This window comes from Dipteris shenzhenensis, chromosome 7 (genome assembly GCF_047967505.1).
Source record: "Dipteris shenzhenensis isolate YYH24624 ecotype China chromosome 7, Dip_SZ_1.0, whole genome shotgun sequence".
NCBI lineage: Eukaryota > Viridiplantae > Streptophyta > Polypodiopsida > Gleicheniales > Dipteridaceae > Dipteris > Dipteris shenzhenensis.
In genome coordinates, this window is record NC_141602.1 from 22,635,954 (window position 1) to 22,662,626 (window position 26,673).

General features: G+C 46.0%; 1 protein-coding gene across 13 annotated transcripts; it reads left to right on the forward strand.

The window, feature by feature from the left end:
• Window positions 1–339: 339 nt before the first annotated feature.
• On the forward strand, window positions 340–26,673 carry LOC147900112 (uncharacterized). 13 transcript variants are annotated; one of them, XM_087377104.1, is made up of 5 exons: window positions 340–1,225; window positions 1,368–1,454; window positions 24,939–25,713; window positions 25,822–25,926; window positions 26,117–26,673. In XM_087377104.1, the coding sequence occupies exons 1-5, from the start codon at window positions 845–847 to the stop codon at window positions 26,506–26,508; spliced, it is 1,740 nt and encodes a 579-aa protein (XP_087233230.1). In that variant the 5' UTR covers window positions 340–844; the 3' UTR covers window positions 26,509–26,673. The 13 variants fall into 13 exon arrangements, with proteins under 13 accessions (XP_087233230.1, XP_087233231.1, XP_087233228.1 ...); XM_087377105.1 differs by having other exon boundaries at window positions 25,822–25,854; XM_087377102.1 differs by having other exon boundaries at window positions 340–623; window positions 721–1,225; window positions 24,939–25,926.

Consider the following 26,673-nt stretch of genomic DNA (forward strand, 5'->3'; position numbering starts at 1 on the left):
TAATGGATAAGTAGGTGCCGAGCCAAGTTTGGCCCCCAAGAATTTCATTTTGATGGGTCTAGAGTGAGCACCATGTCAAAATGTTTGCTTGGGCAATCTGTAAGCACACTCTGCCCCTCATGTGCTCATTGGTTGGTGAAGCGGCGACCAAGCGGCTCTTTACTGACTCTCGCACCCACACTTGGTCGCCGAGTCCGCTGAGGCTCTTTATCGGTATTTTATAAAACAAGGAGAATCTTTGATTCTTCTCTCTCTCTCTCTCTCTCTCTCTCTCTCTCTATATATATATATATATATATATATATGTCTCTCTCCCTTTCTCTCTCTCCCCCCATAAGACATGCATGATCAAGCATAGCATGTCTTCAAATGTCTTGACTTTATCTTGTTCCTTGTATCATCCACACCAGCAGTGGCTTCATGCCGATTTCGGGCTGTGGGATCGCCAACCTATTGTGTTTCGTCAGAGCGAATGAGGGCGTCCGTGAAATGAATCTGGGAGTTCCTCCACGGTCGCTGTGCAGAATCTCTGTTGCTTGTAAATTAAGACTCGCCCTTGAACATGCATGAGCCACCGGAGGCTAATCGATGCTTGGAAGCTCTACAGCGGAAGAATCTCCGAGGTGGGCGATTCATATTTTGCTTCTGGTTGAAAGAATTTTTCTTTTGTCCGGTTATGGTGTGCCCTTCCCTCAAGTTCCATTTGCTACTCTTTTGAAGGCTCTCCAGGAGCTCATGGGTCCAGATTCCCTCTAATCATTCGCCTTAGAGATCGAGGAGGAGATTGCACGGGTAGCAAAACACTTGCTACATATTTGACATTGGATTCTGCTTGTCCTCAATTATGCTCACAAAATCAGGACATCCGATACTTGAAATTTCTTCTTCCTCCGACGAGGAAGAGGAAGATGGTGTATTAAGTATTGAAGATTCGAGGCGGTCGCGGTTCCCAGCATCACACAAGAGAAGAATGGCGTCCCTGCATTCAAGTGCGGACAATGACGTCGTTTTAATAGAAAAATCGCACTGTTCTGAAGGACGAACTATGGAGAGAAGCACAGCAGTCAATAGTACGCTGTTTTTCTTGGAGGAAATTAAGTTTCCAAGGAAGACAGGTGATGAGGATTGCTGTATTTTGGATCATGACCCGGAAAAGAGTGTGCGCCCCGTGGATTCTCAAGCAAATGAAGCAGATGATCTTGCGGTGATAGGCGAGAGTGGACCTGTAGGCTTCTTTCTCTTGTCTCTGCTTTATTTATCTAATAGAACCAGAATTTTGGTGAATATAGGACTCAATGATGCAGAGTATGTACTGGTTTAACAAGCTTAGTGATTCGAAGGCAATCTAATATTTTCTCTCGTTTCAGGTTGCCTGCAGAGATTATCCTCATGCTAGATATCTTTGTGCGAAATTTCCCTTTAAAACCACCTCTCATGCGAGCTTTTGTGAACAGGTTTGTCTTTCCCTGCTTATTGTTGTTGCTTGCTTTATTTTCAGTCTTGTCTACTCTTGACCACTAGTCCCAAATATAGGTAGACTGGATGCCTAGGAATTGCGCACATAATGTAGGGAGGCCAGCTGAGAAGGTTTTTTAAAAGGACGTTCATATTAAAAGTCAAATGTCGGATGGCTTAGGCGTTATCCTGCAGTTATCCTCTTAGCAGTTATCCTGCCGGTATCCTACAAAATGGATCATAGCTAAAGCTGCACATTCATAGCTTTGATTGCGGGATCTATCAGGGAGGGCAGTCTCAGGCATCCGTGCTGAGCATGCAACATTACAACGTATTAGGGACGTGATCCGTTTTGATCCACTCAGAGTTGCACATTTTCCATCATTTGGGACTTAATAAGCTAATAAACTAAATAAGATACTGACTGCCATTTGCGATTTTTCTAACCATTCTAGTATATCCTCTCGTCTGAAGCAGGCTTATGGCTACGTGTCCAAATACAGCAGAGATGGCATCAAACATTAAGGAGACATGCAAATTTGGATTGTAATTGCCCCCTTCTGTCGAGAATATGTGATATTGCTTAGATGCAGTGGGAGCGTCCACACTGAATACAAAAGGGATCCATAATGGCTGCCCATGTGGGCTGAGCTCTCCACTGAAACCCGATTGCATATGTACCATTGAAGGCACCTGTGAATCCTGCTCCTGTGGCTGTGGGGCCAAGGCCTGTACCGCTGTGCTGCTGGCTGCTTATGCTAGCTGCTATTGCTGCTTCTTTGAGGGCACTTGAGGTTGCTATGGGTCGATGCTGAAATGGTCGAAGACAGGCCTTTTTATAACCTTTGATTTTACTCTCACCTGTGGCTGAATCGCTTCTCTTAGACAGACTGGCTGACTGAACCCCTTTCTTGCTGTGCTGCTGCCGTGCCATGTGGCAGCCTCTATGCCTGCTGCCATCTGCTGGCTTGCGCCTGCTGTAGTCTACTGCATCTACTGTTTTTCCCTATAGCAGTCGCCCCCGCTCCCACCCCCCATCATCTGTGCACACTATTACAACGATTGACTTTTAAATTTTAGGATTAAAATCCTCTCTGCACCCTAGTCTCTCTCCCTTCTTACCGACCTCCCCTTTCCCTTTCTCCCTCTCTCTGTTTTCCTCTATCTCCCCATATTGCTATCTTCTCCACCCCTGTGAAGTCCTTAGCTTCCCCTGTACTATAGGTGCCTAAAGCGGGAGTGTATATAAGCCTTCTCATGGTCAAATGTCCTGGCGAACATGTTTATGAAAGCTTACCATATGCTAATGGTCTTGAATCTTCCTGAGACTGGTATTTCCCCATCACCACCAAGGCTCACCCCCAACCTGCAGAAGAATGATGGCTGTTCTTTGCACAACCAAAGAGCCTGTGTATGGCTGTAATCCCTCATTGAAGGATCCACCACATACACTAGCCTAACTCACCAATGAATGAAATGGCATTTGATGCCTGCCCTGGCACCCTACTCTTTCTCTCTCTCTCTCTCTCTCTCTCTCTTCCCCTCCCCTCCCCTCTCTCTTCCTCTTTCACTTTGTCCGTCGCTCACTTTTCCTTCTATCTCCCCTCATTAACTATGTTCACCTTTGTCATGGACTCGTGCTATGATAGCCACCTAGAGTGCGAGTGTATATAAGATTTATCTTGTTAAAATGTCCTGAAGCACATGATTATGAAATCTTTACTATATGCGCGAATCTTCCTTTGACTCTTTGTTCGAAAATGAAATCTCACCAGAGGGTATCCTGCAGCGGAAGACTGACAGATAGCCCAGGAATTACACACGGAATTGTTTCACTATGGAATCAAGCTTCATCAACCTGTGTACTTCACAACCATTTTTGTGTGTGCAAACTAGCAAATAGACTGTGCTCAAAGACAATATAGAAGCAACTCTTATATATTTCCGTCTCTCCACAAACTGGACAAGATACAATACCGAAAGGTTCTACTATATGCCTGGCACCTCTAGATCTCTGAGCCGGTGTGCTCCACTGAGCGTATGTAGACTCTCTGTCCGAAGGATCTCTTCTGCCTTGCTGTCTGGAAAGCCGGCCTAGGTGTGATTTGATTTGATTTGATTTGTTCAGCTTTATATCTGATCTGTCAATACTATCCTTGCAGACGACATCGTTGAATTGAAGCAAATGCATTAATTTCCATCCAAGTCATTCCAGCCTCCTAATGTATGTTCCTATGGCGTAGTTCAAGGTGTACAAGGTTTTCACAAATTTGACTCATATTTGGACCTCAAGTTATTACAGAATTTTTTTTTGGGGGGGGGGGGGGGGGTATTGAGGCAAATAGCCATAAACTACTCAATAGTGCAATTTGATTGCTGCAGGATGTCCATTGGGTGTGGAGAAAGAAGCACTCAAGATTTGAACCTTGACAGTCCAAACAGCTTATAAGCCAGGCAGAAATTTGGGGCAAATGGCTATTATCTGATCTTAATGGCACTGAAGGCTACTGTGATATTCAGAGAGTTATTCTAGGCAACCGAGTGGCTTTTATCTCAATTTACGGTCATTTTCAGCAATTACCTCGACTCTTTTGGTCTCTGAAATGGGTTGACAAAGGGGTCAGAAGTATTTGGCAAGGGAACAGCAGGAAGATATATGTGGAGGGGCTGTGAATCAAGGTGTTCTGAGAGGAGAACCGGATGAGGCTGCTTAACGGAGTCTACCTGCAGCCACAAGCTAATATAAGAGTGCTTGTCTTGGGACCAATCGAAACTAACAATTTCAGCCAATCTCCACACTTGATTGATCCACAGCCTACTCACGAATCTTTAAGCCCATCTGCGTCTCCATCTTGGAGTCATCATTCCTTGGCATAGATTTAACAGCCATCAGTCTGTGTTGAGGTCTTGTACTCATGTTTCCATCCCTCTACCTGGAACCAATTCCCTTTTATTTCGTTGCCAAAGTCCCAGTCATTCTCCAACTATTGCATTCCATTCAGTGGATCTAGCAACTTTGATCTAAAGAGTTCTATTGGTTTTTTCTCTCAAGAGGTGCAGAAGATGAGTGGACCGGTGGGTGTAAGGAGATTGGGGTTATCAAGTCTTAAGTTAAGGGTATTGAGCATGAGTTAGGAAAACCGAAGAGGAATCTGAATTCCAAGGAAAAGAAGGCTATGAGCCCGGACTCTGATGACTGTTCCAGTGATGATTTGCAGTGAGGCTTATGATAAAGGATAGCCCAAGACAGCTACGCTTAGATGGAAGGAAAAGATTTTCTTTAGGATTTAAGATACAATCCACCTAATGGTCAAACCCAACAGGAATTTATTAGGGTTTACCTCCATGGCATTCAGAGCGAAACAAGGCAGCCAAGCACTTCATGTAAGATGAATATTGCTCACGGGGAATTTCGGAAATCCCATGGCAAGAAAGGAGTCTATTGATTCAGTCCAATCAATGGTGAGAGAGGTGGCCTTAGAAAAGGGGTGAGACTTTGCTGCAGGAATATAATGCTCTTGTCCTTGAGATAAGAATGGCTTTAACCTTTGCTCAGTATAATGAAACTACGCTTACATTTAAGGTAAGATAATAGAACCTCAAGATTGGTTGCAGACAAACTTCAAAGAGGGGATTGTTTTGTAGAAGTTCAGAGATGAAACTGGATCTCCTACTGAGCTAGAGAGTTGCTTACTAATTGGAGTTCAAGCTATATCCTGGGGAAGATTCAGTTTGGAGCTCTTCATTTAGAGGATTCAGCCCTCACGTGGTGGAGGAATGTTTGCCAAGATGCACATTGGGCATCATACCTGCAAATTAATAATTGGGAGGATTTCAAGAATGAGCTTGTCGCCGGCCTTCAGAACCCCCAAAGGGTGGTAGATACAATTAATGAGCAATTAACTGAAGTTACAGCCACTAAGAAAATTCAGATTTGCAAGAAAGAAACATTGAACAACAATCCCAGAGCTAGATTGCCCCGGGGTCACACTTGACACCATATTGACCCCAAAACGTGGCGCCCCTTGCGGTTCTTTAATATTATCAGAGAGATCAACTTTACAACAGAGCCATAGCCTGGCCAATATCTGAGAGATCAATCAGTGAATACTGTTAACAGAAACCTTGTGCAAAACCCTAGCAATCCAGGGTAGGACCTCAGGGCAAGCTCAAACAGATGAAGGGCATCAAGAACAACTGCTGACAACTGCCCAGATAAACTGCGAACTGAAGGACAGCAAACCCTAACTGTCCCTTGGCATCTGGCAAGATCTCTGGACAAAGCAGTAACTGAAAAACTGCAAGAACATCGCCTGGCTGAAAATTGTGATTGCAAAGGTTGGCTCTTCTGATCAACGAGAACACTGTCTGGTACCCCTGGCTGGTCTAGGCTAGCAACAGGATGCTGAAATCCTCAGCAAAACAGTCCCGAACTGATGCGAAATAGTTGCAAACTCTTCCTGACAGGTGCGCTGCAAACTGAAGCTCTCTGATGCAACGAACTGAAGACTGGCACCTCCAAATAACTCCAAACAGCAACGATTCAGATACTAGCAGTTGAAAACTCCACGATCCACTCGAGACAGTCTCCCAGGTCAGAACATGAGCATGCGATTGGGGGAAAGGATAGCAGAAGCATGCATCTGGGAGAGAAGATGATGGAAGCTGGCGACAGAGATGAATAGAGCTGCCCAAGATTACGACTAGAGAGAGAATGGCCGTGTGAAAGGCCAATAGAAGGGTTGCATGGAGATCTGGAAGGTGGAACTATAAGGGAGCTAGAGCAGGGCGCCTGGAACTGGAGTGGGAGCTGTCTTGTAATAAATCGCACTTTGAGAAGGAGAGCCTTGCCTGTTCTTTTAAACCTGTTGGGAAAGCTTTACTTTCACTGCTTTCTTGCTTTGCAAAATATCACTTGCCCAAAATCACTTGTGCCATGTGGCCCTGAAAAGCTCTGCTTTAATGCAAAGGATTTTTGCCCCATCTAACCACTTGCCCCTTGGCCCTTGGCCCTAGGAATTAATTTACAGCCTTGGCCCTAGGAATTAATTCACAACCTTGGCCCTTGGCCCTAGGAATTAACTCACAACCTTGGCCCTTGGCCCTAGGGATTAATTCACAAGGTTAGACTTTTTACCACTCTAGGGCTTAGGCTGCCACACTTAAAACCCTACAAATTAAATTATCAGAATCTCACGCCCCTCCCTCTTGGAAACCCAGCAAATGGCCCCATTTGCTGTCCAAGTGAAATCAAGTGGTAAAAAGAAAACTTAACATGACAAGTAAACAGCACATACATAACATGATCTGAAAAGAACAACAGATGTTCGGATTAAACATCAAATATCTCTGGATCCAAAAGAGAGATGTGTCCGAACAGAAATAACAGATAACAACAGATACATATGATATGGTAGAGGTGCACATAACCAATCATACATAAACAATCATGCCAAAAACCTGAAGGCATATCTGATAGTGACTAGTACACCAATCCTAGGCCCTGCGGCAAAAATACTGTCAGCAAGCAGTACCTCAGGTTAGACATAAAAGTTTCACCAAGCAACCTCATGACATCAGATGAGCTGTCTGAACTAAGGGAGGGGAAGCGCTACCTCCCTCCTAAGCATCAGGCAATGCTCCAGACCTGTGCTCTACTGAGCCCGAGGGAGCCTAAACGAGAGTCGGCTCCAACTGGAAAGCATCTAGGTAGAGCTGCAAAACTGTAGGGTATTCTGCGAGTGCACCCTCTTCCATTCACATCGCATGCAACGCTGAATAGTTGCGAAACTTAACTAGGTAGCGATGGGAAACTCTACCTCTAATCTTGCGTTCTGAATGTGCCACAATCTGCTCTAGTACCAGAATTTCATCCTCTTCTTCAACTTGAGGTTGTTCCTCACGAGGCAAGTCCTCTGGAACATCACAGTGGAACGGCTTTAACAGACTAACATGGAAGGCATTATGGATCTTCCCATCATCTGGTAGCTTCAACCTGTAAGCTACATCACTTATCTTCTTCGAAACCTGGAAAGGCCCATAGTAATGCATATTCAACTTGACGTACAATCTTTCCTTACCCTTCTTGTTCCGAAGTCTCGCTTTATGGAAGCGCAACAGAACCCAATCACCTTCCTTGAAGATGAACTCTCGCCTATGGCGATCAGCTGCTCTCTTTTGCTTCTCCCAAGTCGTCTCAAGAGCTATCTTGACTTTTTTGTAAGCCTCATTCAAACTTTCCACATACCTGTTTGCCTCAAAGATCTTATCCTTAGTATGCAAAATGGGTGGAACTTTTCTACTCCCTTCCACAATCTCGAAAGGTGCTTTACCAGCTGCACTATGAATAGTATTGTTATAAGCGAACTCCACAAGTGGCAGATACTGCTCCCATTTTGCCTTACGCTCTAAAACATAGCACTTCAAAAGATCTAGTATTGTATCATTACCTTTCTCTGACTCACCGTTAGTCTATGGATGAAAGGAGGATGAGAACTCGAGAGTTGTATAGACATTCGCGAAAAGCCCTCTCCAGAAAAAACTCGTCATCCGTGGATCCCTGTCACTAACAATAGACTCTGGTATACCATGTAACCGAAAGATATTGCCTAGGAACAATTTTGTCATCTGATCAGTTGAAGTCTTCTTTCTCACTGGAATAAAGTGGGCTCGCTTGCTAAACTTGCAAATAATGGTCCAAATCCCATCATGACCTGATGGTGTACTTGGAAGATCAAAGACAAAGTCCATAGCAATACTTTGCCAAGGTCTATCAGGAATGGGCAACGGTTGTAACAATCCCGGTGTCTTCTGCTGGTCATACTTAACCTTCTAGCATGTCCGAATAAATGCCTCCACATCTCGTCTCAAAGCTGGCCAGTAAAAGAAATGTTCAACAGCCTTCACCGTGGCCTCAATACCTGTGTGGCCTGCATACGGTGGAGCATGACTTTCTGTAAGAATCTTTAGCCTCTACTGCTTCGTGACACAAAGGCGACCATGCATTAAAAGAAAACCTTCCTTGAGAGTATAATGATCATGCTTCTGTCCATCAATGAGATGGTCAAATATCCTTGTGAAATCATCATCCTGTGCATATTGTTCCTTCATAGCATCCAACTCTTATGATAAACAATAGTTACTGCTGAGACTTGAGGCTTCTTGGAAACTGCATCAGGCACTGGTCTCCTGGATAAGGCATCAGCTACCGCATTCTTCTTGCCCGGTACATGAATAATCTGAAAATGGAACATAGACAAGAAGTTTGCCCACCTCATATGCTTCTTTGATAACTTCCTCTGAGTAAGGAAGTAGCGCAAGGAAGAATGATCTGTTTGTACATAAAAATCAGCACCAAGCAAATAGGGCTTCCACATGGACAAGGCATGAATTATAGCAAGCATCTCTTTCTCATAGATGCTTAAACTCATCTCATCTGGTTGCCGAACGTCCTGCATCAAAACGCCTCCTAATGCTGTTGCCACAGGCATCACACTGAACAACGAAGGGTTTCTGAAGATCTGGAAGGATTAGCATGGATTTGAACACAACTTTTCTTTCAGCTTCTCAAAAGCTGAGTTTTCCTTCTTAGTCCACCGAAAAGACATCTCTTTCTTTTGCAAAGCATGCAATCTCAGCAAAATACCTGATAAACCATCTGTAGTAGGAGCATAAACCGAGAAAGCTCCGTACCTCATGAACATTCTTGAGCCGTGGCCAAGAACGGATTGCTTCTACCTTGGCAGGGTCCATCTTGACTCCATTATTTTGAGATGTGCCCAAGAAAGTGGATCTCTGACATGAAGAACTCACTCTTCTTGGCATTGATAACCAACTGATGCTTCTGCAACTCTCGGAATACAATAGCGAAATGTTTCTTATTCTCCTCCTCGTTCTTTGAAAACACGATGATGTTGTTAAAGAATGTACCAACAAAGGCCCTATAATTTCGGAAAATCCTATCCATCATCCGATTAAACGTGGCCGGAGCATTAGTCAAACCAAATGGCATAATGAGATTCTCATACAATCCAAAACTGTTCCGAAAAGTTGTCTTGTGCACATCTTCTAGCCGGATGCGAATCTGATGATATCCGCTCTTCAAGTCAGTTCGGCTGAACATGGCAGAGCCTTCCAACCTTATCCAGAACATCATCAATATGAGGAATGAGAAACCTGTTCTTGATATTGATCTTGTTGATTGCACGGTAGTCAATGCACGTTCTCCAAGATCCATCCTTCTTTTGTACTAACAAAACTGGGGAACAGAAAGGAGAGAAACTTGGCCTTATGAGTCCTTTCTGAAGTAAATCATTCACCTGGCTCATAATCTCTTCTTGCTGGGCTGCACTTACTCTGTATGGTGGCTTGTTAGGCGGGGTACTGTTTGGAATTATATCAATCGGATGATCCTCTAGTCTTTTTGGTTGTAACTTTCCAGGCAAAGACTCAAAAAAACAATCTATAAACTCATAAAGAAAATCTGTCCTAGCTTTTTCCAGCCCAGAAAGCTGAGACTTAGCTTGATTTGGTGGAATTTCTTTTGCAAAAATCAACTAAGTAGAAAGATTCTTTTTCATTATCGAAGAAATGGCCGAAGCCGATACAACAGGAACAAATTCCCCTTTGAGTTTTACATCCAAAATGTGTTTTCTTCCCCGATGACTTTAGCCTGTAGCACCGAGGTATACCCAACAAAATGTCACACCCAGACAAGGGCATGATATAAAATTCCTCGGAGTCCATGTAGTTATGAATCTGCAAGCGAAGCTTCCCAATGACCAAAGTAATAGTAGAAGTGAACTCAGGGCTAGCCATATTTGCTTCACAGAGTGGGCCCATCTCCTCGGCATGAATACCTAGATTACCTGCTAGCTCGGGTGAGATGAAGTTGGCGCAAGCTCCGAGGTCAAAGAAAATCAAACAGGTCTGGTCTCGAACCTTCCCCCAATCTCGACACAACTTGCGAACTGAAGGACATGAATCCCTAACTGTCCCTGGGCATCTGGCAAGATCTCTGGACAAAGCAGTAACTGAAAAACTGCAAGAACATCGCCTGGCTGAAAATTGCGATTGCAAAGGTTGGCTCTTCTGGTCAAGGAGAACATTGTCTGCTACCCCTGGTTGGTCCAGGCTAGTACAGGATGCTGAAATCCTCAGCAAAACAGTGCGAAATAGTGGCAAACTCCTCCTGACAGGTTCGGCTGCAAACTGAAGATCTTTGATGCAACGAATTGAAGAGTGGCACTCCAGATAGCTCCAAACAGCAACGATTCAGATATTGGCAGTTGGAAAACTCCACGATCCACTCCAGACAGTCTCCGAGGTCAGAACAAGAGCATGCGATTGGGGAAAGGATAGCAGAAAGGGAGCAGAAGAATGCGTCTGGGAGAGAAGATGATGGAAGCTGGCGACAGAGATGAAGAGAGCTGCCCAAGATTGCGACTAGAGAGAGAATGGCTGTGTGGAGGTCAGTAGAAGGGTTGCGTGGAGATCTGGAAGCTGAAACTGTAAGGGAGCTGGAGCAGGGCACCTGGAATTGGAGTGGGAGCTATCCTGGAACAAATCGCACTCTGAGAAGGAGAGCCTTGCCTGTTCTTTTAAACTTGTTGGGAAAGCTTTACTTTCACTGCTTTCTTGCTTTGCCAAAAATCACTTGCCCAAAATCACTTGTGCCATGTGGCCCTGAAAAGCTCTGCTTTACTCCAAAGGATTTTTTCCGCTTTTAACCCCTTGGCCCTTGGCCTTAGGAATTAATTTACAACCTTGGCCCTTGGCCCTAGGATCTAATTTACAACCTTGGCCCTTGGCCCTAAGATCTAATTTACAACCTTGGCCCTTGGCCCTAGGAATTAATTCACAACCTTGGCCCTTGGCCCTAGGGATTAATTCACAAGGTTAGCCTTTTTATCACTCTAGGGCTTAGGCTGTCACACATAAAACCCTACTAATTAAATTATCAGAATCTCACGCCCTCGTGACAAAGCTTGTTGCTACATTTGCAATTGGTATGTTAGTGGTATGACCTTTGTCAACAAGATACTGTTAAAGGTAGTTTTGAAAGATCTCTTTAAAGAAACTGTCGGATTATGCATAGCAGAATGTGATGAGGAGATTGACGAATATGCATTTTAAACTGTTGCAAGACTCGCACTAGGTTAGGATTTTTGAGTCTATGAATCGTTCTTTGATTGGCTCCTTTTTCAGCAGACTGTCATTTTATGCTAAATGCACGCAGCACATTAATATAATGCATTTACCTGTCATATGTGGTCTGACTATGCATTCCACATTCAGACCATGTCCATTATGGTTAAAGCTGGCTTTTATGAAGTGCAAAATGATCAGCTCGCAGACAAGAGGCTGAATAGTTATTTACAGCATGATCCTTACAAAGGTCTGATGCAGTAGCCATAGCTCCACTTTGGGTACATCGTCACATTGGTGTTGATTATGCTTGTGTTGCTTTTGTTAATCGTATGCAACATGTAATCCATGAATATGATAAGAATTACATTCATACTCTCAGGTAGGATGCTACCAAGGCTAGGAGTGCATGTCAGGCCTGACTGAAATCAGTCATTTCAGGGATTTTGTCAGGCTGAAGCCACTTCAGTGTGTTAGGCTAGGCATTTCTTGCAATGCAATGCCAATAGAAAAATTCAAAATTGGGAAACCAAGGCAAGGCAAAGGGCTTTCTCTGATAAGGGTTGCTCCTCTAAGGATTTATTAAAAATCTTGCATTATAAAGGCAAACTGAAAATATTTGCTGGGTTAAAAACTCAAATGGGAGTTGGACACATTTCCTGGGCACCACTCGCTCAAGCATGTGTTCCGACAGTTTGGTACAGCTATTTCCCCGTCACATGCCGTTAGGGGTGCAAGACAAGGACTTTCCTACATGTCGGTCCCATTCTCTTACCTTGTGATGCTATGCAAATTGAGGCTCCTTTCAAGGATAATGAATTGAAAGATGAAATTCGTTCTTGTTGAATCTTCAGGTTAAGAGTGTTGGAAAGATCACCTCCCCATCTGTAAGCCCCCAAAGGAGGAAGGGAGACCTAGGGATGTGCCCAAAAAAGAGACACATGGGCAGGATAATGACTGCCATGTGGGCATGGATCAGATCCGGGACAGAAGACGCCATTGTACATCCCTATACAAGAGAGACACATCTATGATGGAGCTTGGACATGGCCAGGAAGGTGGCAGACAAGAGGCGACACCTGCAGATCGAAAGGGTGATGGCTGGAGGTAAGGCTTGCGCCTGGTCAGGCCAAAATGGTTTATAGGCCAGGCCAAGTCGGCTTGGTCAGCTGCTGGTCGGCCTTTTGAGCCGACCTACTGCCTAGAAAGGGGCGCCCCATTGCCTAGAAAAGGGCTCCCTACAGTTCGGCCATGCAGGCAAGGGGCCGACCCCTTGCTGGTCCGTTTTGTGAGCCCTGGACAGGGCCTATATAAAGATCACCTCACTCCATTCCTTCATCCACTGGACTGAAGCCTCTACCCATGGGCAGTGTTCGTTGAGAGAGGAGTTCTCTGAGATACTCAGCAGTTTTGGACAGCACCCTTGCTGCCTACTTTGTGCTCATCTGGAGCTTGTTTATCCCACACTTTGTGGAAGAATATAGTTTGAGTCTCTCTCTCTCTCTCTCTCTCTCTCTCTCTCTCTCTCTCTCTCATGTGCTGTTCCAGCGAGGTTTCATAGTATATGTGTGATCATCTATCAAGAGGTTTCTGAGTGTTGTATGAGCTGAGATCGGAGTGAGAGATTCTATCCTCGTATTTCTAACATGGTATCAGAGCCCAAGTAGGAGGCTCACAAGTGTGGGATCCTAAAGGCCCCTACCTTGTTGAAGGACGACCTTGATTCAAAAGCTCTTGGGAATCGACTTCCATGACTGGAGGATAGTGCTCTTGTGAGGAGGAGGGTGACTCAGGTTCAGTCAGGTGCGTACAGAGTTCTGGTCTACAGAAGGTTGAGTTTGCTTTTCCATTTTGTTGTGTGGTTTAGCAGCAAGCAGAGGCCTCTTCAGCCCCTTCTCTCCCTTCCTTCTATCCCAATCGAGTTCTTTTTTTCACCATTCCTAACTTTGGAGAGTCTGGGAAACTAGACTGGACTAACTATCCTATCCGGAGTCATTTAGTGGCTCAGAAACTGTGGAAACTCACATTGGGAACGGAGGCGAAACCATAGGATGTGGTGGACAACAAGGGCATGATACTTATACCGGTAGAGGGCGAGGAACTCGAAGCTTGGGAAGATAGAGATACCCACGCCTTGTCATTGATCATAGGGACTATGGCGGACTCTGTCCTTCCTCACATCTAGATGATCGACATGTCAATAGAGAGATGTAGGTCATTCTAAAGGATTTGTACGAGATAGATAATACATCTCGGATCTTGCTTCTTCAACATCAGCTCTGCAACTTGGATATAGATGAGGGAGATTCGGTACATGACCACTTGACGAAGGTCAAGGTGGGGAGGGATCAACTAGCATCGGTTAATTAGAAGGTGGACTCGTGCCAGTTAGCCTTGATGGTACTGAAGAGGCTACCTTCGAGTTTCAAAAGCTTGGTTACGACTATGACAGCAGGACAGAGGACCAAACCTCTAACTTGTGAGGAGTTGGGTCCATTACTGCTCCAGGAAGAAGCTAGGAAGAAGCTCTACATCGAAGATAACAATGACAAGGCGTTGTTGGCAAAGGATAATGCTGGCAAAGGAAAGGGCAAGCCTAAGCCCAAGAAGGATGACTTTGGAGATGACGAGGACACTTCCAAGAAGAGGAAGCAGAAGAAGAAGTGCTTCTATTGTGACATGCCAGGCCATTTTGCAAAGGATTGCAAAGGATCAGAAAAACGAGGAGTTCGACTCAGATTCAGATGGTGACACAAAAGCCAAAGCTAATGTGGCAATCAAACGACTATTCTTGGTGACATCTTCATGTGTTACTGGGGTAAGATATGCCGATCTAGAAGTCACAGTGATGATGTCTGACATTGAGATGTGGGCCTACAGGGAGTTAAATCTCTGTCATTTGGTTCCTATGCTTTTCAAAGACACACAGACACACACACAGACACCCCCCCACCCCCCCCCTAAGAAATGAGTAAAATACTTGATGGTTGAGTAATTTGGCCAATCAAAAAAGGGCAGCCGGCTCCTATTGCAACGTGCTTCCCAGGATTCCAGCTCACTGCGTACAATATCTTGGAAACAGGTGCCAACAACTAGGGTGAAGGGCTATGCAACCAATGGATTTCTTGATCCATGAGTGTACAACATGCTTGCAAGACATGCCTTGTAGAAATATTCCCGCCTTTTGGCGGTCTTTCTGTTGAGATTGCCATCTCCAGGGTAGACTGGCCGACCAGCTCCCACGCAGCAAGGGGGCCAGAGGGGGTAGGCTGGCCGACCAGCCCCTGGCGGACCTGGTCCTGGCCGACCAGCCTCTGGCCGACCAGCTGGTCGGCCCAGTTGGCTGACCGACCAGGCTGGTGGGTCTAGGCTAACTGACTGACCCTCTTGGCCTTCCCTATATAAGGGCCCTCCCCTCTTCCTCATTTAATTGACTCCCTCCAGCAGCTCCTCAAGGCTCCAGTCTTCAAGCCTGCTCCTGGCAGTCCCTACCTGAGCCCCCCTCAGCTGCCCTGTTGGATGCCCACGCTCCCTCAGCAGATCCCTCCTCTTTCCGGGCTCCTGCCTCCTCGCTCCAGGCTTCTTCAGTCCCCTCGTTCCAAGGTTCCTGCCTCTTCGCCCCAGGCTCCTTCAGCCTCCTCATTTCCAGGCTCCTGCCTCCTCGGTTCAGGCTCCTCTAGCCTCCTCGCTCCCAGGCCCCTGCCTCCTCGCTTCAGGCTCCTCAAGCCTCTATGCTCTCAGACTGCAGCCTCCTTGTGCCCTATTCTCTGCTTCAGTTCAGCCCCTCTGCAGCCTCCTTGTGCCCCCTTCCTCTGCTTCAGTGCAGCCCCTTCAGCAGCTCCTGTTTCACATCCTGTTCAGGATACTTTGTATTTCAGTTGCTGCCCTGGTTTATGGGCTGAGTTACAGCAGATCTGTTTGTGGCACATCTTGTTGTCTCTAGTGTTCTCTGTTTGGTTCTGTAGCTTCAGTTTGTTTGCATCTTCCGCTGCCATTTTAATATGGTATCAGAGCACCAGAATACTCTCTGATCTTGGCGCTCCTGTATTGATGAAGTTGAAGAAGCTTGTCGGCAACTCTCTTTCCCGCTGACTACCGAGCTCTCTTCTTCCCCTATATATTTTTTTTTGCTGCCTGTCGGCAGCCCCGTTCTAGATTTCGATCTGCTCACCAGCCCCGTTCTCTTCAGCCCTTGGTTGCTGTCCACTCCCTGGTTTCAGTCATGGCTGATGAAACAGAGGATTCTGCTCCGGATCTTCGTGTTCCCCCTATGTCCAGTTTCCTTCAAGAGTCTGACAAGCCTGTACGCATCCCCACTCTTCCTACATTTCCAGATGCTCGGCAGTTAGATGGGACCAACTATTCCCTTTGGAAAATTCAGATGGCGTCTGTATTGGAATCTTATGATCTTGCCGAGTTTGTTGATCCCGGGATCCCTCGTCCGTCTCCTGAGGAGGATCCACATGCTTCTCTTATCTGGGACAAATTGAATGCTCGTGTACGCTCGTTCATCTTTCTCAATTGTCAACCAGGGGTTCTCAATCATATCAAGCACTTTACTTCTGCACGTGCTATTTGGGAATTCCTTGATGGCATGTACCTTCGTGTCACTCCCATGAAACGTATCTTCTTGGAAGTTCAGCTTCGCCGCCTCGATCCGGCTACTTCCCCTTCCATACGGGACCACATCAATAAAATGCAGAGCATGCATCAGGACATCCTCCATGCAGGCAAGGCTATCTCCTCCGAAGATATGGCTATTACTCTCTTATCTCATGTTATTACTGACAGTCGATATGCAGCATTCTATTCTTCTCTTATTACCTCTGGCCGCCTCAGCACCATCACTTGGGAGGAACTTGTCCCCATGATGATGGATCAGGAGGAACAGTTCATTAAAACCTCTGATGGTTCTTCTGAGGCTCTTGTGGCCCACCGTCCCAAACCTCGATCCAAGAATGCCCCGTCCTCTGCCACTAACTCATCTTCTTCAGATCCCTCCAGTGACCGTCCTGCTCCCAAAGGTAACTGCAATCACTGTGGCACTCCTGGCCATTATTGGCGCAATTGTCCCTACCGCAAACACAAACGAGCTGACGCACCCATGGCCGCTGCGGCTGATGCTTCCCTTAACCCCACTCCTGCATTTGTTCACCTTGAGCTCTTGAATTCGGGACCCCTTCCTGCAGTAGAGTCATTGGCTCTCCATAGTTCCGATGCTCGTGAATGGATTGTTGATAGTGGGGCCTCTCGGCATATGACCCCCTCCTCCTCGCTGCTCCAGGATCTCACCCCTCATTCTGGTCGGGTCTGCATCGGCGACAAGCACTCTATTCCTGTTCATTCAGAGGGCTCTCTTGATGTTCCGTCTCTCGGCTTTCATCTCCTTTCGGTTCATCAGATTTGTCAAAACAATATGAAGGTTGAGTTTGAAGCGGCCTCTGTTACCATCCGCGATCGTGCTACCGGACAGCCGGTTTGGACCGGCCATTCTACTAATGGTATCTACAAGCTTGTCGCCCTTCCCTCCCTTACAGGCACCTCTCTTGGCGACCTTTGGCACTATCGGTTTGGTCATCTACACATTGATGCTCTCCATCGTGCTTTCCGTGATCAGCTTGTCATCGGCCTCCCTAACGTTGGCACTCGCCAAGGTCTCTGTCCCTCTTGTATATTGGGCAAACAACATCGCGAGCCGTTCGCCCATCATGCCTCTCGCCGTGCCACCGTTCCGCTTGGTCTTGTTCACCTCGTCCTATGTGGCCCTATGCAGATTATGTCACTGGGGGGAGCCTCGTACTACATGCTCCTGGTTGATGACTTCAGTCGCTATTCTTGGATCTATTTTCTTTCCCACAAGGATCTGGCTTTCAGTCGTTTCCAGACTTGGCTGGCCCTGGTGGAAAAGGAATCCAACCACTCGCTCAAAATTCTTCGTGCTGATAAGGGTGGTGAGTTCACCTCTCTCGAGTTTGATCGGTTCTTGAGTAGTCATGGTGTCAAACGGGAATTTGCCAACACAGGTACCCCTTCTGTTAATGGCGTGGTTGAACGTAAACATCGTACCGGCGTGGAAATGGCTCGGACCATGCTGACTCACAGTCAACTCCCTCAGTCCCTCTGGGCCGAGGCCATGATGACCGCGATCCATACTCTTAACCGCTCTCCAACATCAGCAGTTCCAGGCATGACCCCTTATCAGGCTTACTATGGATCTAAGCCCGATGTTTCTCATTTTCGGGTATTTGGCTGTGATGCTTATGTTCATATTCCTAAATCTGATCGTGGAAAGCTTGATCCTAAGTCCCACAAGCTCTTGTTCGTAGGCTACAACTCCGTCTCCACTGGATATCGCCTATATGATCCTCGCCGCCGCATTATCTCCGTGAGCAGGGATGTCCTTTTTGACGAGCAGGTCCTTCCGCCATCCTCCGACTCTCTTCCTGTTCTTGGAGATCCGTCCGATGCCCCGGAGCCCTCGATCCCTCCACCTGCCTCGTCCCCCGTTACATCACCTCCTATTCTCTCTCCTCCGCCTTCTTCTCCGGCTCCACCCTCGTCTGCTCCTCCTTTGGAACCCCGCTCGGTACGTGTTCCGCGATGGCTCATTGATACTCTCCGCTCCTCCGGTCTTGAGGACCCCTACTCCGAACCACACCCTGATGATGGGCCTCGACGCTCTCATCGCCACCCCCCACCGTCCTCTTTTGATCCCCTCCATGTCAATTACGCCCTTATGTCTCGCATCCTCGCCACTCGCGAGCCCACTACCGTTCCTCAGGCTCTGGCCCAGCCTCATTGGAAACAGGCTATGGAAGCGGAAATTCATGCTCTTCTTCGGAACCATACCTGGGACCTTGTTCCTCGTCCCTCACACCGTTCCGTAATCGGTGTCCGGTGGATATTCAAAACAAAGTACGCCTCTGATGGTTCTGTCGACAAGTATAAAGCTCGGCTGGTGGCTAAAGGCTATGCCCAACGACCCGGCATCGACTATGGGGAGACCTTTGCACCTACCGCCCGGATGAGCACCATCCGAACGATCCTTGCTCTTGCTGCCCACCATCAGTGGCCCATTTTTCAAATGGACGTCAAATCTGCGTTTTTGAATGGTGATCTTCAAGAAGAGGTATATGTGGATCAGCCACCCGGCTTCATTAATTCTCGTTCTCCTTCCATGGTCTGTCGCCTTCGCAAAGCCCTCTACGGTCTCAAGCAAGCTCCTATGGCCTGGAATCAGCGTATTGATACCTTCTTCTGCCGCCAAGGGCTTCATCGCTCTCTGGCTGATCCCAATCTTTATCTTTTTCATGAAGGACAGCTTCATACCTTCATCAGGTCTAGGCTAACTGACCGACCCTCCTGGCCTTCCCTATATAAGGGCCCTCCCCTCTTCCTCATTTAATTGACTCCCTCCAGCAGCTCCTCAAGGCTTCAGTCTTCAAGCCTGCTCCTGGCAGTCCCTACCTGAGCCCCCCTCAGCTGCCCTGTTGGATGCCCACGCTCCCTCAGCAGATCCCTCCTCTTTCCGGGCTCCTGCCTCCTCGCTCCAGGCTTCTTCAGTCCCCTCGTTCCAAGGTTCCTGCCTCTTCGCCCCAGGCTCCTTCAGCCTCCTCATTTCCAGGCTCCTGCCTCCTCGGTTCAGGCTCCTCTAGCCTCCTCCCTCCCAGGCCCCTGCCTCCTCGCTTCAGGCTCCTCAAGCCTCTGTGCTCTCAGACTGCAGCCTCCTTGTGCCCTATTCTCTGCTTCAGTTCAGCCCCTCTGCAGCCTCCTTGTGCCCCCTTCCTCTGCTTCAGTGCAGCCCCTTCAGCAGCTCCTGTTTCACATCCTGTTCAGGATACTTTGTATTTCAGTTGCTGCCCTGGTTTATGGGCTGAGTTACAGCAGATCTGTTTGTGGCACATCTTGTTGTCTCTAGTGTTCTCTGTTTGGTTCTGTAGCTTCAGTTTGTTTGCATCTTCCGCTGCCATTTTAATACTTTCTACATCCCTCTATGCCTTGCTTCGGGGTGGTGCGCAGGGTCTATATATCTTCCCAAAGGTTGATGATGGTGGCTATAGGCTGAGTTTGATGTCCTCCCATCTAAACTGCATTATGTTACCGAGATATTTGAGGGGGTAATGTTGGCAATGGTCTCCCATACTGACTCCAGACGGAACACGTGTGGTGAGTGGGAGAGTTTTGAATGTCTAGGTGAGTGATAGTTAGTCTACCTTATCGGTTAGACCATCTCAATGGGAAAAGCATGTCATTCCTTTGTCAACCAAGTTGCTATGCCATGCCCTAGGGTTTCATGTTCAGATGGTTGTTGTAATTTAGAAGGGGACAATGATAAGTTATTGGTATGTGCCTCGATGAATTGCATGGTTTGCTTTCAGAGCAAGCACACATGTAGTACGACGATCTGGTATGTACTTGATGTTCCTAGTTTAAGCCTTTATAGCATGCTGTGGAGAGAATCTGCTCTTCATATGTCTCAGGTAATGCGAGATTGGAAGGAATGGGCCTTCTTCGAAGGTAGAAGGGGAAGTGTGGGTGCTTCTTCAAATCTCAGACACAGATTGCTGGAAGATGGTGGGCAAGGTGGTCTGAAGCCAAAAGAGTACTTGCTTGAGAGCTCAGTGAGAGTTTGTGGTCCAGGTTATCTAGAAATATTCATTTCTCGAGATGGTTCTTTTGTTGTGGACCTTGCCAAAAGAAGGACGGGTTGAAACAGACCCTTAGAGCATAGTGCTTAGAAGACTCTAGGTTGTTCACTCATTATGAGGGGGACAACTGGAAGATCATGGCATTTGGATTGCTCAAGTTCGAAGGCGGGAGCGTGACTGAAGGTGGTGGTGCAAACGGGTGCTACTGTGGATGGACCTGTGTACTAGGATGGTTTGCTTGTGGAGGACCGGACATGGAAGAGTAGGAGCCACTGGTTGAAAAGCCAGGAACCGGAATCAACACCGGATTATGTCAGAGGGTTTCATCATGGGAGCTGATGGGGCAACATCATCGACTTGTTGGCATTGGGCCGAGATGTGTCGGTGAGAGGGGGTGTTGGAAAGGTCACCTCCCCATCTGTAAGCCTCCAAATGAGGAGAGCGTGGGGGAGGGAGACCTAGGGGAACATGTGCCCAGAAAAGAGACACAGGGGCAGGATAATGACTGCCATGTGGGCATGGATCAGATCCGGGACAGAAGATGCCATTGTACGGCCCTGTATGGAGAGACATGTCTGTGATGGAGCACCTGCAGATCCAAAGGGCTATGGCTGGAGGTAAGGTTTGTGCCTGGTTTAGGGGCTGGAAGAGCCCTGAACAGAGGCAGGACCAGCAGCAGTGGAAGGCCCATAAGTACAGCAGGAGGTGGGGCATGGCAACAGCCTGGAAGGGCAAGTGAAAGCCCTATATATAGGGCCCTGGTTGAGCTGGTAGGGGCAGCCAACCAAGTCGGCTCTGGTCGGCCAGCAGTACGGCCTAGTTGGCCCACATTCCAAGGGGCTTGGAGCTCCTATAAAAGGGCCCTCTTTGGGGCTTATAGATTATCACTTGTAGCAGCAGTTTTGGAGCAGACAGGAGCAGCAGAAAGCCCTCCCTTGGACCTACACACAGGAGAAGGAGGCTGACATAGGGCTGCAGACTGAGCTCAAGGAGCTGCCCACCTAAGCTGGCTTCCGCACAGCAAGGTGGAAAGGATCTGGACGAAGAGTCTACATATGCTCGAGGTGGAGCACGCGGGCTCAATGTTCTAGAGATATCCAGTAGATAGTAGAAGCACCTTGTGGTAAGATCAAAGGACCACACTTTGGTGGGACTTTGGATCTATCTCTTTTGCATTGTGTCCATAGCTTTGGATGGAAATATATATTCTTTTGGTAGCTTCTATATCTGGATGGATCATTGTCTATTGTTGAGTCTTCACATCTATTTGAAGCACATAAGTTTAAGAAGTTTGTGAAAGTTTAAGAAGTTTGTGATTCCTCTCACCACACACATTGTGTGAGCTTCTGGGCTATTCTATTAGTCTTCCGCTGTGCATACCCTCTGTTGGCTGATCTCTAACAAAGAGGGTCTCACTTTGGAGTTCTTTTTGCAATAATGGGATGCCATTTCACTAGCATTTTTATGGAATCGGATTCCATTTCACTAGCATGTTTATACTTGATAAATCATGCTTGGGAATCTCAACAAATGCCATCTTCCTTTCTTCTTTATTTCTTGTGTTTTTTTTGTTTTGTTTATTTGATGTATTTTAGTAACCACTGAGTTTGCCCAAGAGACTCTACGAGTCGTAACACAGTATAGCTGCTTATGCCCAAGCAGTGATGATGACATAAGTGTTGCTTTGCTTGCTAAGTATGTCTTCCTTTTGTTTTTTTTTTTAAATTGTTACCTCTTTTTTCTTCTCTTTTGTTTTCTGTGTAGATTTTTGGACTTTAGAACAAAAGTTTGTACGATCGGATATATTCTAGTCTTACAAATGTATATATATATGCTAAGTATACTAAATAGGATGTTCTCTTGTTGCAAGTGGATATTTCTAAATCTTTTGATACGGTACAATGGGATTTTACCTCGAGATCATGAAAGCATTGGGATTTTGGGGGAAAATGCAACATGTTATTTATTGGCTTTATCAAGATACTAAAGTTACCGCCATTCTATCTAGTGACATATTATCTATTGCTAAGTATACTAAGCAAGATGTTCTCTTGTTGCAAGTGGATATTGCTAAAGCTTTTGATACATACACTGGGATTTTGTCTCGCAGACCATGAAAGCATTGGGTTGGCATTATATTTTATGGCGTGGGTAGATTGTTTTACCTACGCAGTTGGTGCATCAGCTTGGTTAGCCTTTGGGGTGGACCGTTACTCGCTGTCAGCAAATGGATTGGGTGCGTCAGCTTGGTTACCGTTTTGGGGTGGACAGTTACTTGCCGTCAGCAAATGGACTGGGTGCTCACAAAGCTAAAAAAGAAATTGGAGTATTGAAAGTTGGCTACTTGGCCACCGCATGTCCGTTTCCGTATTGTCTCTATCATGGTTGCCTATATGCGATTTTAGTTGCCCTTTATGATGTTTGCTAAGCAGGACATCTCTAGATTCATGTCTAGTATTATGGAGCTTTTTTGGGGATGACATCATGGCCATAAAGCTGTCTGGTTACTTTTGGTGGAGCATCTTTGCTCACTGAAAATGCATGGAGGATTGAATATCCTGCATGTGCATGTTCTGGACATGAGGGGAAAATGATGCTTCAGTTTATGCAAGATGATCAGCCATGGGTGTATATGATGAAGAACTTGCTTTTGCATTTGACCACAGATGCCTTTGGTCACAGGCAGCCTGCTCATTGGAGACTTTCTCCTTGGATATAAAGGCTGTCCGTTTGTCTCTCGCATGCTTTCTGACTGGATCATATACTTTCTCATCTTCAATGGGATGACAGGGATACTTTGCATGGAAACTTTTTGTAGGTGGAGTGCCTTCATTAATCATAGGTTTTTGCGCTTCCTTTGGCCTTACAAGAGCCTATTTTATTTGGTTGAAAGGCATACGCCTTGTGGATGATGTGTTAGATGATGGCATGGTGTTATCTTTCCCTGCTACAGCCAGAAAGTTTGGCTTGGGACAGCATTAGAGACCCTTTGGCATTTATTATCTCAGATGATTTATGATTTTCACTCAGTACCACATCTTGAGATTATAGACTGTCTGAAAGATTGGGTCCCTCAATTAGATGATCCTGCTTGTCGGTTGTCGTTGTTGGCAGATGTCACAGCTGCAACCTTGTATAAGGTTTTGCTCCCTCCGCCTTGGGTGTTCGCTCGCATTTGGTCTCTGACTCATACTTCTCAATGTCTCATCTTTTTTGGCAGTGCCCTCACACTCATGACCTCTTGTTCTTTTGCAACAGCGATTCCAGGCATGCTTCTTTGGTGCTTGCTTTGGCAAGCTTTTCTGGTTGTTTGGGATCCACTCTGTCCGCCAAGGATATTATCTTTTCTTTACATGGGTATACTATTGAGCACTATGGACTCTATGGAAGGAGGGGTTTTGGTGACCTTTCCCTTGCCAAGTATCCCTTCTTCCGGACATCTTTGCAGCGGCAATCATTTTATGATTGTCTGCATGCTTGGGTTTTGGATTATCCTGCTAACTTGTCATACAATGAGATTTCTGATTTTGTAGCAGCATCTCCCCTCCTTCTGGAAAGCTTCTTGTAATATAATAGCAAATGGATTTCAAACCCCCCCCCCCCCCCCCCCCCCCACCCGGCCCCGCACCCCAAAAGAAAAGAAAAGAAAAGGAAGTAAAAAAAAGTGTGGGTGTGTGTGTGTATATACCTTCTAGCTCAGCACTTTTCTACATTAATTTCACAAACTTTTCTAGGCTAATTAAACAGACATTATGACCAAAATGGTCAACTACGAGGAGCTTACATATGCCAAAATCCAGATTTGGGTTCAGCGTTATGTTTTGCTTCATAATAGCTAATGTGAGAAGAAGCTAGCATTAGCTTCGAGTTTCACTTACTTCCCCAAACAGATATGATTTGGTACCTTTTTGAAGTATATCAATTCTTGCTGATCATTCTGACAGCCTGTTTGTGGTGGTGTATCTGGGACTGCCTCAGTCAATTATTGCCGTTAGAACCTTTTCTTACTAGAATCTTCAATCCAGTCAAATCTTTTTCTTTTCCCCCTTGTTTGGAAAATTTGAGAATGATATTACAGTCACTCGTTGTCTGACAACTTCAGTATGTGTTGGGATCCTAACTCTTTGGGTGTCTATCAAGCCGAAATAAAATTTCTGCTACTGGTATGTAGGCTGGTGCACTTAAGAAATTGGTCATATTATTTTTTTGTTTTCTGCTACTATTCTCTCCATGGTCTTGTGTTCTATGGTCTATTTTTTCAGCTTGATTCATATAGCCAGGATAATGGTTAGAATTGGGAATCTTCTAGGTCACACTGGACGGTGTCAACTAATGTAAAATTGACAGAATTTGTCAGGATGTAATGGTATCGATATTCTAGTTGATTGAAGTCTGCTGGTGGCATCAAAGTGAAACGGCTGCCAATTTGCTAAATATGATGTGTATCAATAAGCTCTGATTTGAAGAAGGTTGTGCAAAAGCTACATACTTGTTATATGGATGATTGCTTCTTGACATTTAGTTTGAGCTGAGATTTGAACACATGCTCTTAGTGTCTTTGAATTCTTGAATGTGGTTGTGTTTTGCCCGACACGGATGAGATTTTGTTTCACATCACCATCTACAATCTCCGTATGTTGGACTCTAGTTTAAGGAGACTGCTCATTGATCCTGTCCTGTTTTGTGCAGTGCCATTGCTATGTATGTGATACACTTGCCCCTTGCTTGTTTTGGGGTCAAGGAAAACAAGGCAATGATCATTGCCATGCTTTTGACAAAGAGGAGAAGTGGAAGATACTTCGGAACATCAGCAAACCCTCTCCCCCATCAAGAAATGCCATATCCCACCCTCTACCCCCAAGACGAGGGAGATCCAGAATTCATCCAAGGAGCCATAGTCAATCACTGCCTGGCACGGCTGTTACTTCAAGTGGGTTCAGCAGTTCTATGAACAGTGTTTTCCCGGGTTCAATTTTTTTCCCTGCTCTCCCTTCTGATTCAGACTGGTCAAGTGGTGGAAGTTACCTGCCCAATCAATTGAGGCCTTATGTTCCGGTAACGACTAATGCTCCAAGTTTTTCCAGAACGATGCTTCCATCTACACCCCCTGTGACTGTAGGCTCCTCTTCAGCTAGAACTGTAAGTGTAGGATCATTGCCATCAGACAGGCGGAGGCTTACAAACCAATGCAGCAACAATGCTGTAAATCAGAACAGCATGGCAAAAACAAACATATTTGGTGCTGATAATGGAAGCCCAGGCAGACTTCTGGCGAATGTAGCTAATGGACATGAGGCGTCCAGTGCAGTTACATCACAAGGTTTTACTAGACAGTCATCCATACACAATAGCACTCAGATACCACTCAATAGACCTGGGACTGCCCAGAAACAAACTCAAGCAATGAGCACGGTTGCTTCTGAAGCTACTGGCAGTGGCCCAAGGGATCCAGTTGAGAGATTGGGTGGGTTGACTCATAGAGGTCCAACACAGTCTTTTGCAATCTCATTTAATAATTTCACAGGCAATGAACTGGTGACTTTGCGAGATTATTTATACAATGGTCTTTCAGAGCAAAGAGAGAGGGAGCAACACATGATGCAAGGTGCGTGTAGATCAAACATGCCAGAGATTGGTTCACTTCAAAGGGCTAATATTGCTGACAGTTTTATTTCAGGTTGATTCTACCTGGCGCAGTCATAGAACAGCTAGTTGAAAGCCAAAAGTCAATCATAATTCATGGTTTTGTCTTTGTCTTTGTAGCTTAGCTAGTATTGTCACCTCATATTAATTCATATTCTCTCTTTGATTTGCGTCTTGCAACCCCCCATTGTTGATGTAGGGTGTTCTTTCAAAACTTCTTTCAGATGACACTGGGGGGGGAGGATCTTCTAAGGAAATTCAGAGCCATTGTGAACAGGTAAATGTTTCACTGGCTTCTGAGAACAGTGTGCTATCTGCAATCGAACCTTCATGTAGGTCAGAGTCTTATGATGTGCAACTTGAGGACAGTGCAGTTAATTTTGGAAGTGGGGCACATAGGAATGCAGGTGCAGGGCAAGTAGTCCAGATGAGAATGGACTCTAATATGTCTAGAGCTAACCAAGCTGTATTTGAGGATTCCCATCGGGATATTCTAGACCAGCAGGTTTCTCTGGGACACGAGACAGATGCATCTCCTTCATTGGATGACATCTTGGCACAGCTTGATCGGAGTGATTTATGGGACGAGTTTGATTTTACTCCATATAATTTTTGAGGAGCTGTATTCTCTCACACATAATGAGGATTTCCATAGCTTTTAAGCAACCAAACTTACAACTACTCTGATGATCAATTTTCGGTCTTTGTTTGCTAAAAGGGTGACAGAGTTTGCAATTGTAAGGCCTATGCTGTCCAGCTAGAATCACCTTTTTGTGTTGTA

Bases quoted from the DNA above. Each gene is read 5' to 3' on its own strand.
- LOC147900112 (XM_087377101.1), top strand. From the start codon at position 845: ATGCTCACAAAATCAGGACATCCGATACTTGAAATTTCTTCTTCCTCC. The intron at 1,226-1,367 runs GTAGGCTTCTTT...CTCTCGTTTCAG, and splicing joins TGATAGGCGAGAGTGGACCT to GTTGCCTGCAGAGATTATCC. The intron at 25,927-26,116 runs GTTGATTCTACC...AACTTCTTTCAG, and splicing joins TGCTGACAGTTTTATTTCAG to ATGACACTGGGGGGGGAGGA.